The 15,322-nt window shown below is 35.0% G+C and overlaps 1 protein-coding gene across 4 annotated transcripts in view; it reads right to left on the bottom strand.

The window, feature by feature from the left end:
- AFG3L2 (AFG3 like matrix AAA peptidase subunit 2) overlaps window positions 1-15,322 on the bottom strand; it is a 53,659-nt gene that overhangs the window by 25,084 nt on the left and 13,253 nt on the right. For all 4 annotated transcript variants that reach the window (XM_072604199.1, XM_072604202.1, XM_072604201.1 and 1 more), the window contains 7 exons: window positions 14,336-14,433; window positions 13,982-14,134; window positions 9,431-9,505; window positions 9,041-9,165; window positions 8,246-8,519; window positions 6,340-6,477; window positions 4,389-4,542 (listed from right to left, as the gene is read on the bottom strand). In XM_072604199.1, coding sequence (XP_072460300.1) covers window positions 4,389-4,542; window positions 6,340-6,477; window positions 8,246-8,519; window positions 9,041-9,165; window positions 9,431-9,505; window positions 13,982-14,134; window positions 14,336-14,433 — 1,017 coding nt within the window. The remainder of the gene's footprint in view (window positions 1-4,388; window positions 4,543-6,339; window positions 6,478-8,245; window positions 8,520-9,040; window positions 9,166-9,430; window positions 9,506-13,981; window positions 14,135-14,335; window positions 14,434-15,322) is intronic.

The following is a 15,322-nucleotide window of genomic DNA, read 5'->3' as shown; positions in this document are numbered from 1 at the left end:
GACCACATAGCTAAAATTATACATCAGAAATTCACTGTCATTCATGAACTAAGAGATGACAAATCTTTATACTACAAAGGCTTTGAAATATCCTTGAGACCTGAACCAATAAACTGGACTAGAACCATAATATTATCAAAGAACCAACTGCTGCCCATAACTGTCCAAGCTACATGAAATGGAAAGCTTTCAAAATACCTAGCAGAGATCATTCATGCCCTGTTGTCTTTTCTGCTGCTAAGATTGTACAATAGATTCTTTTGGTGAGCCTACAGAGGATGAGCTTATATCTTAATACTCCACTACAAATAATAATTCCCCTACAAAAAGCAATTACTTTATGTGCTTGTACAAAGGTCCATAGAATGTTAAATGTATAATATTAACAATTAATTAACAGTAACTTGTTCCAGGGCCATTTCTATCTATATTACATCAAAAAAAGATGAAGATGTAACAGCACAGACTTGCTTGAGTTCTCCCTCCAAGCCCAGCCAAATACCTATAAACAAATTCTGGAACTGCCGAACCCATAGGATGACAGAGTGAAGCAAATCTCCAGCCCAAGACAGCCTGGAATTGTCTATCCTACCTCATTGGTAGCAGAGCGCAATCTAGTGTGGGCCATGCCAACGTAGACAGGCCTCGGGGGGACTGAATCTCTGGCACCTGTGGCTGTTTCCAGACTGCACAACTCCAAAACCCCAAGGAAAAATTGGAACGTCAGTGGAAAAAACCTATGGGTCCTGTATGAGCAAATAGAGTAGTCTGGCCCCAGTTTCAGGATAGCAGGAGCCCATGGCAGCAGCAGTAGGGGCAGGGGCAGCAGCAGCAGCAGCAACTGTTTCTGGAGCTTTAGGACCATAGATTGTGGGGGGGATTGAGCAGCTGACGATACACCTCCCACCCCTACTGGAAGCAGTGAACTACCTTGACAAAGAGCTCAAAAGTCAAGTAAATGGCTGGGGAAATGAGCAAAAATTGGAAAAAGAATCAGACTATAGAATCTTACTTTGGTGACAAGGAAGACCAAAATATACAAAGAGAAGAAGACAACAAAGTCAAAGTTCCTATATCCAAAGCCTCCAAGAAAAATATGAATTGGTCTCAGGTCATGGAAGAACTTAAAAAAGGATTCTGAAAATCAAGTAAGAGAAGCAGAGCAAAAACTGGGAAGGGAAATGAGAATGATCCAAGAAAATCATGAAAAATGAGTCAACTGCTTGCTAAAAGAGATCTAAAAAATGCTGAAGAAAATAACACTTTAAAAAAATAGACTAACTCAAATGGCAAAAGAGATCCAAAAAGCCATTGAGGAGAAGAATGCCCAAAAAAGCAGAATAGGCCAGATGAAAAAGGAGGTTCAAAAACTCACTGAAGAAAATAATTCCTTAAAGATTAGAATGGAGCAGATAGAAACTAATGACTTTATGAAAAATCAAGAAATTATAAAACAAAACCAAAGGAATGAAAAAATAGCAAGGTGAAATATCTCATTGAAAAAATAAGTAACTGGGAAAAAATATCCAGGAGACAACTGGACTACTTGAAAGCCATGACCAAAAAAAAAGAGCCTAGACATCATTTCCAAGAAATTATCAAGGAAAACTGCCCTGATATTCTGGAATCAGAGGGTAAAAGAAATATTGAAAGAATCCACCAATCATCTCCTGAAAGAGATCCCAAAAGGAAAACTCCTAACAATATCATAGCCAAATTCCAGAGCTCCCAGGTCAAGGAGAAAATATTGCCAAGCAGCCAGTGAGAAATAATTTGAGTAGTGTGGAAATACAATCAGGATAACAGAGATCTAGCAGCTTCTACGTTAAGGGATTACAGGGATTGGAATGATATTCCAAAGGTCAAAGGAGCTATGATTAAAACCTAGAATCACCTATCCAGCAAAACTGAGTACAATACTTCAAGGGAAAAAATGGTCATTCAATGAAATCGAGGACTTTCAAGCATTCTTAATGAAAAGACCAGAGCTGAATAGAAACTCTGACTTTCAAACACAAGAATCAAGAGAAGCATGAAAAGGTAAATAGGAAAGAGAAATCATAAGGGAATTACTAAAGTTGAACTGTATACATTCCTACATGGAAAGATAATATTTGTAACTCTTGAGACTTCTCTCAGTATTAGAGTAGTTGGAGGAATTATATACATATAGACAGAGGGCACAGGGTGAGCTGAATAGGAAGGGATGATAGCTAAAAAAATAAAATTAAGGGGTGAGAGAGGAATATAGAGAGAGGAAAAAGGAAGAAATAGAAAGGGGCAAATTATCTCTCACATAAAAGAGGCAAGAAAAAATTTCTTTAATGGAGGGCAAGAGGAGAGAGGGGAAAGAGTGAAACTTACTCTCATTGTATTTGGCTTAAGGAGGGAAATAATATGTACACTCAATCTGGTATGAAAATCTATCTTACACTACAAGACTTAAGGAGGGGGGAAAGGGATAAGTGGGGGGTGGGGGATAACAGAAGGGAAGGCAAATGGGAGGAGGGGGAAATTAGAAGTATACACTTCTGAGGAGGAATAGGGTCAACAGAAAGAACAGAATAAATGGGGGGCAGGACATGATGGAGGGAAACAGAGCTAATCTTTCACAACATGACTGTTATGGAAATGTTTTGCATAACTACACATGTATAACCTTAACTGAATTGCTTGCCTTCTCAGTGGGGATGGGTGGGGAGGGAGGAAGGGAGAGAAGTTGGAACTCAAAGTTTTATAAGTGAATATTAAAAATTGTTTTTACATGCAACTGGGAAATAAGATAAATGGGGTATAGAAATCTATCTTGTGCTACAAGAAAATAGAGGGGATGGGGATAAGAGAAGGGAGGGATGTGATAGAAGGGAGGGCAGATTGGGGGAAGTGGTAATCAGAATGCACCCTGTCTTGGGGTGGGTGGAGGGGAGAGATGTGGAGAAAATTTGAAACTCAATATCTTATGGAATTAAATGTTGAAAACTCAAAGTAAACAAATTCTTTAAAAAAACGAAGAGAAGAAAATGATAATAGCTGACATTTAGTACCTAAATAAAAGCTTTGCAAATTTCTTTTCAGTGAAGTATTTTATTTAGTCCTTATAACAATACTACGAAAGAAGTCCTTTGAGTATTATTTTTATTACTATTACTATTATTATTCCCATTTTACATGTAAGGAAATAGAAACAGCTACTCATCTTATAACTATAGCTGTTTTGAGGTTTGCAAAGTACTTTACATGTTATCTCATCTGAGACTCACAACAACCCTAGGAGGTAGATACTGTTATCATCCCAATTTTACAAATGAGGAAGTTGAAAAACATTGTGCCTGGGGTTACATAAAACTAGTAATTGTCTAAGGCAGGATTTGAATTTAGGTCTTCTTGAATTCATGTACAGCACTTCATGCACAATACTACCTAGCTTCCTCAAAGCTTAGCAATTGTGGTAAAATTGTCACATATGTAATTTAAAATGTTCAAAATTAGTTTTGTGAAGATAGCAGATCAGGATTAAATATAAAAGGTATTTAAGTAAAAACAAATTATTTGAAAAACTAGATGCAGATAAGAAATAGGTTTTTCCCTCCCACTCTACAAGTCAGGGTAAAGATTCAAAATGTTACAGTAGATAGTTAAGGACTGGAACCTATAATCCAAGCTATTTAACAATTAGAAATATCCCTGAAATTTTATGCACTATGAAACACTGCATAAGCCAAATCTCCCATTTACTGCATATTTAGTAATGTTTAAATGAACTATGACAGAAGACAGGTAACATAAACTGATTCCCTTAAGTGAAAGAAAAAAATAATAATTTCTAATAAGCTGTTCAGTGATAACAGAGAAAGACCACTATCTATAGGAATATATGCTGAATCAAATTCAAACTTTGGTTACACATAGTAAAAGTTCACTGTAGGCTCTGAACAATTCAGAATGATAAAAGAGATCAAAATGAAGCTTTCATTTACTATGCCAACAGCTGGATTTTCTTTCAGTAAGTATCAAGAAAAAAAACACTTTATAACTACTAGTATTCTACTAGAATACAAGCTCCATGAAGGCAAGAACTATGCCCTATCTATATGTTATATAGCTCAGTAGATGACTAGCACAATGTTGTGCATAAAGATCATTTATTGAATTTGTTAAATCAAATAGTAAATTCTGGTAAACTAAAAAGGAAGATTTGATTTTTAAGTTGTCTTTGTATCAATATAAGCTGTAAATCACCTAGGTTTTGTTGGTTAAATTTTAGTAGAATGTGGTGTTTTTGCTGGAATGTAGCGTGATGGAGTATCATTCTATCCGCATGGCCACTATCATTTTAGATAAATAAGAGAACATGAACAGTTTTAAGTAAAATAAGTTTGAATATTTACCATCCATTTCTACAAGAAGTTGGTTGAGTGTATTTTCCTGTTCACTTTGGCCTCCAAAGTTGCCTCGTCCTCTCTTCCTACCCACTGCATCTATTTCATCAATGAAGAGAATGCAAGGGGCATTTTTACGAGCAACAGAAAATAAGTCACGGACCTTAACAAGAAAACACAACACTGAAAATGAGTTTAGTCAGTGGTAACATTTTAAAAAGAACAAGTGTAGCTATGTTCTTTATATTTCATACAATTTGAATATTCCAGTACTATATATTGGTATATATCTGAATAAGCCATCTTTCTCTAGGTAACAAATAAATATCTTATTACATGGTAATTAAATTGTCTACAAGATCTCAAGCCAGTGAATGAACAAAATCATTCTTCAATTCTTTGTAACTATGTTCATATTACAATAATATAACAAAAGCAAGTAAATATCATATCTTTACCCTTCTAAAGGTGAAATGTTATCAAGTTCCAATTTTAAGAGCACAATTAGTTTTACAAATTCAGACTATTCTGTAGTGATCACATTTAACTGTAAAAATATTCAACAACTTTCTACTTATTTGCCTGATATTAGGCAAGGTAATTATTTTATTTACTATGTATCAGTTTCCTTCTCAATATAAATGACCTCCTTGACAGGACAATAAAAACTAAGAGGAAAAAAGATTTACAATGTACTTTGCAAAAATTGTTTCATAAACACTAAAAGTCAAGCAGGTTAAATTTATTGCTAGTAGTTACAGTTTCTATAATCAAGTATTTAGAAGTCTTAAAACATTTCTTTTCTATGCTACATTATTTCTACAGAATAAGTAAGAGTTTAGACTTTCAAAACTGTATATTAGTCCTTTTCAAATTAAGCATTTTATCAAAAGAAAAAAAGTAACTTAAGAAAAATCTCCTAACTTCCTTTTTTTCTTTCTAACCTCCATTAAAGTTGTACTTCTATACATAACATAACACAAAAATAATTCTATTTCTCAATAGTTATGCCAGTAGAGTACAAGCTCTGATAGGCCCTACCAAACTGGGCAGACTTCTAGTATAAGCTTGATGACAGAGTATACGTCTGGCATCTACGGATCAGCATAGCTAAATTGGGAAAGGTTCATTACCAGAAGGTTGGTTACAAGGTAACAATACTTGTCAGCCTCACAAACCTAAGAAGATCAGCTACAAAGGCATACAGTGCATAAGTGGAGAATGCACATACATTGATAAAACCATGGATTCTTGATATATTGTAGTTATTCTCTTCATAAACTCCCAAACTGGTAAATAAAAAAAACTAAGATGATGGTGGAATGAGAACTCCAGACATTTCTAATCAAGATCAACTTCACATACAGGAGATTTATATGCATTGTTTTCAGGGGCAGCTGAAAGGTATTCTGTCCTTGAAAAAAAGGCTACTCCATCTACATAGTTATGTACATATACATATCCCCAGTTATCTACATATCCCCATTAAATACTCATTTAACTTAAAACTTTTTCCCTCCTTCTACACTATTAAAATGAAACCCTTTAGTCTGAATTTGTCAGACCTTTTTCAAGAACTAGTCTTGTTCTTAAGTAACAGCTAATGGCAAAGTGTAGAAGTTACACCAATTCCTTGCATTTCAAGAGATCAAGGGATTTTAAACACTAATAACATAAGAATAAAAATTTTACTAGGGATGCATATTCATGGTTATGCATCAACCAATCACTAAACTAAAATTACTTCTCAAAAGAGACAGCTTAATATTATAGTGGTTAAATAAAAGCCTGCAATCCTGAGGAGGAAAAGCAATATACTGGCTTTCCATAATGTGGTTCATTCTGAGACCAATGGTAAAAAGGAAATCCTCAAAGCTATTAGTAATAGGGAACAGATTCCTCAAAGTTAAAATACATGTTTCTATTTTCATAAAGTTCTCATACTGGGACAAAAACTTACTCTAGCTGGACCCACACCAACAAACATCTCCAAAAACTCAGAGCCATTTACTGTAATGAATGGGACATTGGCTTCTCCAGCTGTTGCTTTGGCTAGAAGTGTTTTTCCAGTACCTGGAGGACCCGTTAGAATGGCACCCTTCAAAAACAGAACCGGGGTGGAGAAAATCACACATATTTATAGCCTTTCATAAAATTTTCATGAAATAATTATAGAATATATAACATGTATTTAAAACAAATTATACACACTTAACATTTGAGATGTCATAAAATCATAATGCAATTATTAGCAAAGGCAAGTTAAAAAACAAAACTAAGGAGTTTTTAGAAGACTAAATGAATTTAAAACATTTCAACTTAATTGGCATCACGAGAATTTAGTTTCAAAGATAAGTTTCTTCCTAGGCCTTTAGGGTACCAGTTATTTAAAATACAAGTAAGAGTCTACAAAAACTCACTTCCATTCAACAAGGATTGCTTAAGTAGGTACAGGCCCTGGAATGCAAAGACAGATAAGATAAGCCTTGCTCTCAAGAAGTTTATAATCTAATAGTGTAACTGTTAAACTTAGGCAATGAAAAATAAAAACTGCCTAGATGTTTGAAGTAAAGGATTCTGGCTCACAAAAATAAATGACCTAAATCCTCGAATTCTTTTTCATGACATTTCCTTATTCTCTCAGTTGTTAGTGCTTTCTCCACCTCACCTTCAAATTATTTTGTATATCTTTAAATTTACTTATCTTTACACAGTCCCCTCCCCCAATAGATCATAAGCTCATTGAGAGCTAGGGAAATTTTATCACTGTCTTTATATCCAATTGACAGCTGGTGACATAATGAACAGAGCATGGGTTTGGAGTAAGAAGTCTTGAGTTCAAATCTGGCCATAGATACTTACTAGCTTTATGACCCTGGGTAAGTCACTTAACCTCTGTTTGCCTCAGTTTCCTCAACTGTAAAATGAGTATAATAATAGCATCTACCTGGCAGGGTTGCTGTGAGGATCAAATGAGATAATATTTGTAAAAAGCATTTGGTGCAGTCCCTGGCACATAACAGGTGCTATATAAATGCTTATTCCCTTCCCACCTAAGTGACTTGGGTTAAAATCCCATCTCAGACACTTGCCAGTTGTGTGACCATGGGAAAACTATTTAACCTTCAGAAACCGTTTCCTTATCTGGAAAAAAATGGAGATAATAATACCAGTGTCACCTACAACATCATAAGAGTGTTATAAGAACAGAAAGCACTTTAGAAATCTAAAAACAAAAAAACTATAAAAATGTGAATTATTACTATTAGGATTTCTTTCAAGAGTAAGTTCTTGTAATACATCAAATGCAGGGCAGCTAGGTAACACAGTGGATATAGTACCAGGCCTAAAGTCACAAAGACTCATCTTCCCACATTCAAACCTGGTCTCAGACACTTACTAGCTGTGTGACCCTGGGCCAGCCACTTAATCCTGGTTTGCCTCAGTTCCTCATCTGTGAAATAAGCTGGAGAAGGATATGGCAAACTACTCCAGTATCTTTCCTAAGAACACCCCAAATGGGGTCATGAAGAGTTGGACATGAATGAAAAGACTCAATAACAATATATTAAATAACTGGCTTTATATAATTTTTCAGGAATACATATATTACACAAAATGTGGTTCTACCTGTATTCTAAATATGACCAATAATGCTTTAACAGAGATTTTGTTGGGTATTCAGCAGTACATTTTAATGGAAAGAATAGGAAAAAGCTACAGCTATTTTATCAGTATACCCTTTAACCACAATTAATCAAATGATTCTATCTGTGCAACTAACATATTCCATAAACTGAAAAACAATATTCACAGTAACTTTAATATGATCACGTCAGAAATTAACTTCTGCAAGTTAACTTTACCTTTGGAATTTTTGCTCCTAGGTCTTGGTACTGCTTTGGGTTTTTCAAGAAATTCACAAACTCCATTATTTCTAATTTGGCCTCTTCACAGCCGGCCACATCTTTGAACTTTACATCCATCTCATCCTTTAAGATCTTGGCAGTGGTTTCCCCTACACTGAAGAGACCTCCCATTCCTCGTCCAGTTCGACCCATACCAGCAGGCCCTCTTCTTAGAGTATATAGTAAAAATCCAATTATAAGGACTGTTGGGAACATGCTCAATAGAAATGAGCTAAAGGAAAATAAAACAAACAACATTAGTTTCTTTCATGATTAATTTTTTTCAGTGCTTGGTAAGGTTCTCTTTAATTTGTAGAGTTTTAGTTAGACTCCAACTGCATATATTTAACATGGAAAATGAAGAATGCTAGTATTTGAGAGCAAAAATGGAATTTGTCTCCCTAACTGAACTCATGTACTCTTAACACAAATGAAAAAAGTAGCTTTTAACTAGCAAGAAGAAAAGTTTAAAGATTATAAACGGGAAAAAAAAGAATTGAAATCACTGGTAATTTGGATTAAAAAAATTTCCTTAAGGAAAAGGAAATTAATAACCAAGAAAGGGATTATTTAAATAGCTGATAAAAAATACTAAAAGGTAGGAAAAAGTTAAATACATAAATATATTTTAAATAAGCATTTAACCTACCAACAAGCAAAGGCTGGGACATTTCTGAAAATTTGATTTATGGATACTGCCATCTAGTGACATAGGAGATACAAACAGTTTAAAGTTCCACAACTGATTCTTACCCATCACTTTCAGTAATATAAACTACTGGTAACCGATTCTCTCCTTCTATGCCTAACTCTTGCTGTAGAGTTTCCAGATTCCTCTCAAAGGTGTCCACACTACCAATATTAAACCAGACATATTGCTATAAAAAAGAAAAACAAAAGATCATGACTATGTCAGGTGATAAAAGAAAAAAGTTTAGTTCAGTTAAGTATTAAAAAAAGGTTTAACAGTTTATTAATATTTCACATATAAAAATATAAAAAAATTTTAAATCAAGTAAGAAGAAATAACATCAGTAGAGGGTCACTTACATAATCAAAATCATAGCTCTTTTAAGTTATTAAAGTAAGAACAACCATTATTATACAGTTAACTCATTACAATCAATTAAAAAGCTAATTTACCCCATCAACAGGAGTCTTCCCTGGTGTAAAAGTCACTCGAACAAAACGTTTATTCACTACTTCCAGTCTGTCCACCTATATTAAGAAACAAAATAGGAATGTTATAAACATTCAGATATTAATTGAGAAAAATTTAAGTATTTTAGGCTCATTTTAAGCTACAATTATTCTAAACTTCTACCTTTGCTTTTAACATCCATAATTACCTTAGCAATAATAAGTGAATCAGGAGCATGGTAGTTGGTATGATATTCTTATTTCAACAGCAACATTCACTGTTATTGAGAATGAGTCTAAATCTTATCTTCAGAAGCTTGAGGAGTATGACAGAGATAGCATCCATAGCATATTCCTAGAAATATGTAACTTTCTTAGAAGGAAAAACACGGTAGACAGGATGTTGGACCTTGAATGAGGAATACCTGAGTCTAAATTCCACTTTCGACACTAGCTATGTGACCACAGGCAAGTAAGCTATGACTTCTATTACTTTCAGTTTTCCCATTTGTAAAATGGGAGCAAGATGTATAGAACCTATCTATACCTAACATGGCCATTGAGAGGTACAAATGGAGGTGTCTAAAGGACCTCTTTAAATTTAAAGTATTCAATAAATGTCAGTTATTATATTGATGATTATTATTATGAAAGAGGTCTAAATAGAGGAGTGAAGGGAAACAGAAGGAAGAAAGGAACAAGCATTTACTAAGTATTAGGCACCCAATGTATGTGGGGTACTATGTGCTAAGTGCTTCACTATACTATTTTATTTGACACTCACAAGCCTAGGAGGTAGGTGCTATATTATCCCTCCTTCATAGCTGAGGAAACTGAGGCAGACAAAGGTAAAGTGACTTGCTCAGGATTACACATCTTCTAAGTTTCTGAGGCTGAAATTTGAACTCAGGTCTTTCTGACTCTAGGTCCAGAGTTCCATCCACCATACCACCTAGCTGCCTTTAACAGGATCCACTAGGAGTAATGCAATTCATCAGAGTAGTCTATTTAAGAAAAGGAATTGCTGTAAACACTCCACTCAAGATTTTAGTAGTAATGAACAGACTCTAAAGGAATGCCTGGGGCAGGAAGGGAACTGTGATAGAAAACCACTAAAGCAACTACCATCGCAGCCTAAAAGGCAGATGTAATCATATGTAAAGGATGGGGAGGTTTTTTTGAAAGTAGAGCTTTAATACATCTTGAGGCTACTCCAAAGGGAAAAAAGGAAACTAGAACACAGCTGGCCAGCAGGATTATATAATCACACTTTATTCAACAGGATAAAATCTTGCTTTAGTTATCCAAATGGGTACCCAGTTCGACTTCTCCTTCCTAACTTGTTCTTTGTGCTTCAAAAACAATCATTGTTCTTTATAATACCATTCTCAGATAATACATACACTAAATTATATCTAACTTATTAATTGTAAAATGTCTATATGAGGTATTCACTTCCCAGGCTTATAAAACAACATTAAGGACATCAAGAATACATGTGACAGCAAAAGGCAGGCCAGTCACATAGTGAGAATGGCAGATGACAAATGGACCACACTGGTAACCCTAAATAGTATAAAAACAGAGGAAGACCTCCAAGGCATCAGGTGGATTCTTTGTGAAGATTTAGAGGAAGACACAGATAAGAATGACACAGAGTGAAAAGGTATGGCAGAGAAGTGTAGCAAAAACACATATCTATGAAACAGTAGCTAGTTTACAACGTATCTGAAAAAACAATTCTCACTAAGGTGTCGTTAACTGATAATTATTTAATGTGCTCTCCTTAGAATATCTGTATTTTAACTAGGAAAGAGTAAATACCTTAACCAAAAACAATGAGTCTCTAATGATAACATTCCAGGCATCAGAAGGTTTATGAAGATATTTTTAAGGAGAGAAGTCTTATCTCAACTAATAACACTCAGGCCTACTCTGACTGTTTCTAGGCTAGCCTTGCTTATGTCACATTAATTAACCAAGAAATTCAACAAATATTCATTAAATGATTGTGTATTATGTCAGTCAGTGGGGAAAATACAATGTTTAGATAAGACATAGTCCACAGAAGATATAGCTTCCTTTGGTCAGGACCTTTATCAGAGGGGTAAAATCTAAAGCACAGCCTACCTATCCCACACTCCTGGGAGCTAAGATGGGACTAAAGCCCCTCCCAATGTGGAAGTCCAGGTTGGTCTCTCCAACCTATCCACTACAGAAAACCTCTCCTTCTAGTCTGCTGCACTCAAAAGCTGAGGAGATTCTCTGTCACCTGATCTCTCTGCTACCCAATTATGAGGAACAGGGAACCTAGCTCAATATCAATTTACAGCTAGGACACTTTTACTTGTTGTTTTGTCCTTCACTCTCGAAGAGGATCATGACGTCAGGGAGGTGATGCTATGACATACAAGTAAAGTGGATTTAAGTGAGGGAAGGTGCTGCAAAGTCACCAGCCTCACTTTCTCCTTCAGAGCCATCTGGCTCCAGTGGTGAGATATAGATCAGGCCAATGGAGACACTCTCATACTTTTACTCTTATTCCAGAACATAAAAATGAATAGAAGTCAAAGGAAACCTTTAATTTAACATATAATGGAGGGAAACTTCAGGCAACTGAGGCAGAGAGATTAAGTGACCTGCCCAGGGGTCATATAACTAGGTCTGAGGTCACATTTGAACTCAAGTCTTCATGACTCCAGGTCAGGTACTTTATCTAATACAATGCCTAGATACATTAATGCATAACTTGGAATTATGAAAATAAAGTTGCTTTTTTAAAAAAAGGCCATACTCTTTGTCCTAGAGATTATGCCTCTAGCCATATACCTCAAGGAGGTCACTGACCAAAAAAAAGAGTCCCAAATGAAACAATATTTATAGAAGTTGGGGTTTTTTTAGGTAGCAAAGAACTAGAAATAGTAGATGTTAACTGACTGGGGGATGGCAAAATAAAATATAGCACACATATGTAATAAAATATCACACGTTGTAAGAAATGACAAATATGATGAAAAGATTTGGATATTCTAGGAGTCCTCAAGTGTTGAGGAAAATGGTGAAATGAAGCTCTAGGAGTAAACAATATGCTCTAGGCATATACAGAGAGAAGAAGAGTTGAGATTAGTACCTTGAGGAATATCCACCTTAAGAATCTTAAGAACAGGACTAAAAATCAAGAGAGAAGGTTTTTATAAGATAGGAGGAAAATGAGCTGAATGAGATGTTTCTAAAGTTGAGGGACAGAGAGTATCCATTAGGAGTCAACAGTATCAAAAACTGCTGAAGATTCAAAGAGAAGTGAAGGACTGAAACCCTTTTCAGAGGCCAATATTTTGGGTAATTAAAGATCATTTTCAAAGAGCAGCTTCAAGTGAGCAGTTAGAGACAAACTAAGCTTTATGTGGAAAGTTCAGAAAGTATGGTTATTGAGGAAGTTGGGTATACACAACTTTCTGAAGAAGTCAGTAAGTGCAGTTAAGGGCCCAGCAGAAGTTATGTACTATAATTTAATAATGAGAGGATTTGACTCTATTTTCTAACTTTTTCCAGTGGTATCAGCCCAAAAATAAGACTCAAAAAATCAAAAGATGGGGATTACACAAGGAATGAGAATTAATGAGACTGGGAATGAAAAAAAATCAATGAATTATAAGTTAGATGTTAAAGTGTTATTCAAATGGAAGCTCATGGGGTCAAGGCTGGGTATGGAAGTGAAATGAGGTGGGAGAGATGGACTGGGAAAATAGGAGGAGGTCAAGGAGGTCATGATGAGAATGAAGAGCAGCCTCAATAAATGGAAGTGAGAGAAGAGGCAACTGGGATTTGCTGCTAAGCCCTGACAACTGTATTTCTGCTTAAAAACATCACAGAGAAAAGAGCTGTAGAAAGCATCTGTTTGCAGCATGGCTTGCAGGAATCTGCTAATTGCCTATCTAAGGCAGCTAAATGATGAAAGGAAAGACTTACTAAAATATGGCCACTAGTCAAAAAAGTTGCTGAAACATTCCTAGTTAGGTTGGGTTACATTTGCTAGCCATTAGATTTCTTTCCAGCTCTTGAGTTTCTGTAGATCTTGGAGGCGAAGGTGCAACCAACCACACAGAAGTTACAAGAAGGTGACTGAACTTGAAGTGGCTGAGGAATTAAATGGTGAAGGTTTTGAAGGATCATCAGTATGAACAATGAAGCCACACAGGAAGAGAGCAGAAGGTGGTGCACAGAGAAAGACAAGCAGTGAAGTATTAAATATTAAGTCTTTACACAAACCTACACAGATTTTTCTGTAGTAACATAATTTACTTAATCTTTGTAAAATGCTTGTTTCTGGGAAGCTATGTTTAAATCGGACTTTTCCAAGCAAAATCATTTTAAATGAATGAAAGAGGCTTATGACTTAAAGAAATAGTATGGTTTAAGTACTTTTATAAAGTAAAGATTTTTACATAGAACAAATCACTGTGTTTTGTCTCTTTCTGGATTATCACATCTCAGCTTTTCTTCTTATCATACATTTCAATCACTATATCCATTCTTATCCCAGATCTTACTTACCACTCCTTTGGAAAGATAGTTATTAACAAAGTCCTTCCAAGTAATTTCTCTCCCAGAATTCTTGAAGAAAAAGTAAAACATGATAACAGCCCAAGACAGAAGACTCCAAACAAAGTACATTCTGAACTCCTTGTCATCCCATGGAATGTCTCCCTATAAAACACACAAAAAAAGGGAAAACAAAGCCTCACAAAATGAAACTAGCTGTGGAAGAATGAACATGAGGTGAAGTACAATATGCTTAGGAACAGCTTCCTCCAAATACTAAGAATGCTTTGAAATCTTTTCTGTGGCTATTTCTATAACATTATAAGAAAAGGAACTCAGAATTGAAGACAGAGTATGAAATCAAACCTTCTGAAACCTGGACAACCAATGAGAGTCATCTCTCTTGCCACCTCGTTTTCCACCCCCTCCTCCAGAAGGTCGCTGTGTACTAGATGGCTTTGCTTCTGTTAATTTAAAAAAAAAAAGCACAAGAGCACTTTAGACTTCATGTAAGATGTATTTTTAAATAATACTAGATTTCATCTGTAAAACACTTCATGATAGCTCTCAATAGCAACTATTAAATATCCAGAGCAAAAATTGTTTTAAAAGCAGGTCTCAAGTCTAAAAGTTGGGTGACGTTATCTAATATTATCATCCCTCCTTCAAAATGTTCAAGGAATGCCTTCTCTTCCCACTGAATTCTCTACTTCTACTATTTTCCATCCATTTTTTCCCACAATGAAGTGAAATAACACATGCTCTCTTATAAATGCTCAGATACACTCACTTCCTATATAAGTGAGGGCCCTTTGTGTCAAGTTCAGCAAAAAACCTGTGGGATTTCAATAAATTAATTTATCTCAGAGTTTAAGCCAATTTTTATTTGTTATCAATAACTCTACTTCCAAACAGAACAAAGGGATAGGTAACACGGGCAAGTCATTTTTAATCTGTCTGATATGTCCAATACTAATCTAGAAAAGTACAATGATGCAAAAACAAAAAATTTAAAAACCTGATTTAGTTTTCAGATCTAGTCAGGTAAAACATTCCCTTTTTTTCACAAAATAAGTCAAATATCTTTACATGCAAGTATTACAAATTGGTCATTATTACCTTTTTATAAATTTTATAAATTACAAATTGGTCAATATTATCTTATTATACCATTTTAACCTAAGTATTCAGTAGCAAAATAGTAGTGATCAGCTTTACCCTATTTTACCTTAACTTACAGTTTGAAAAGTGATTTAATAATTTTTATGATCTAAGAAAACAAAAGAATTACATTTAAGGTCATGGGCCATGGGTAAAATACTTTTACTGCTTTAAAAATCTTAATCAGCATGG

Source organism: Notamacropus eugenii, chromosome 4, assembly GCF_028372415.1.
Source record: "Notamacropus eugenii isolate mMacEug1 chromosome 4, mMacEug1.pri_v2, whole genome shotgun sequence".
NCBI lineage: Eukaryota > Metazoa > Chordata > Mammalia > Diprotodontia > Macropodidae > Notamacropus > Notamacropus eugenii.
This window is presented reverse-complemented; position numbering and strand designations above follow the sequence as displayed.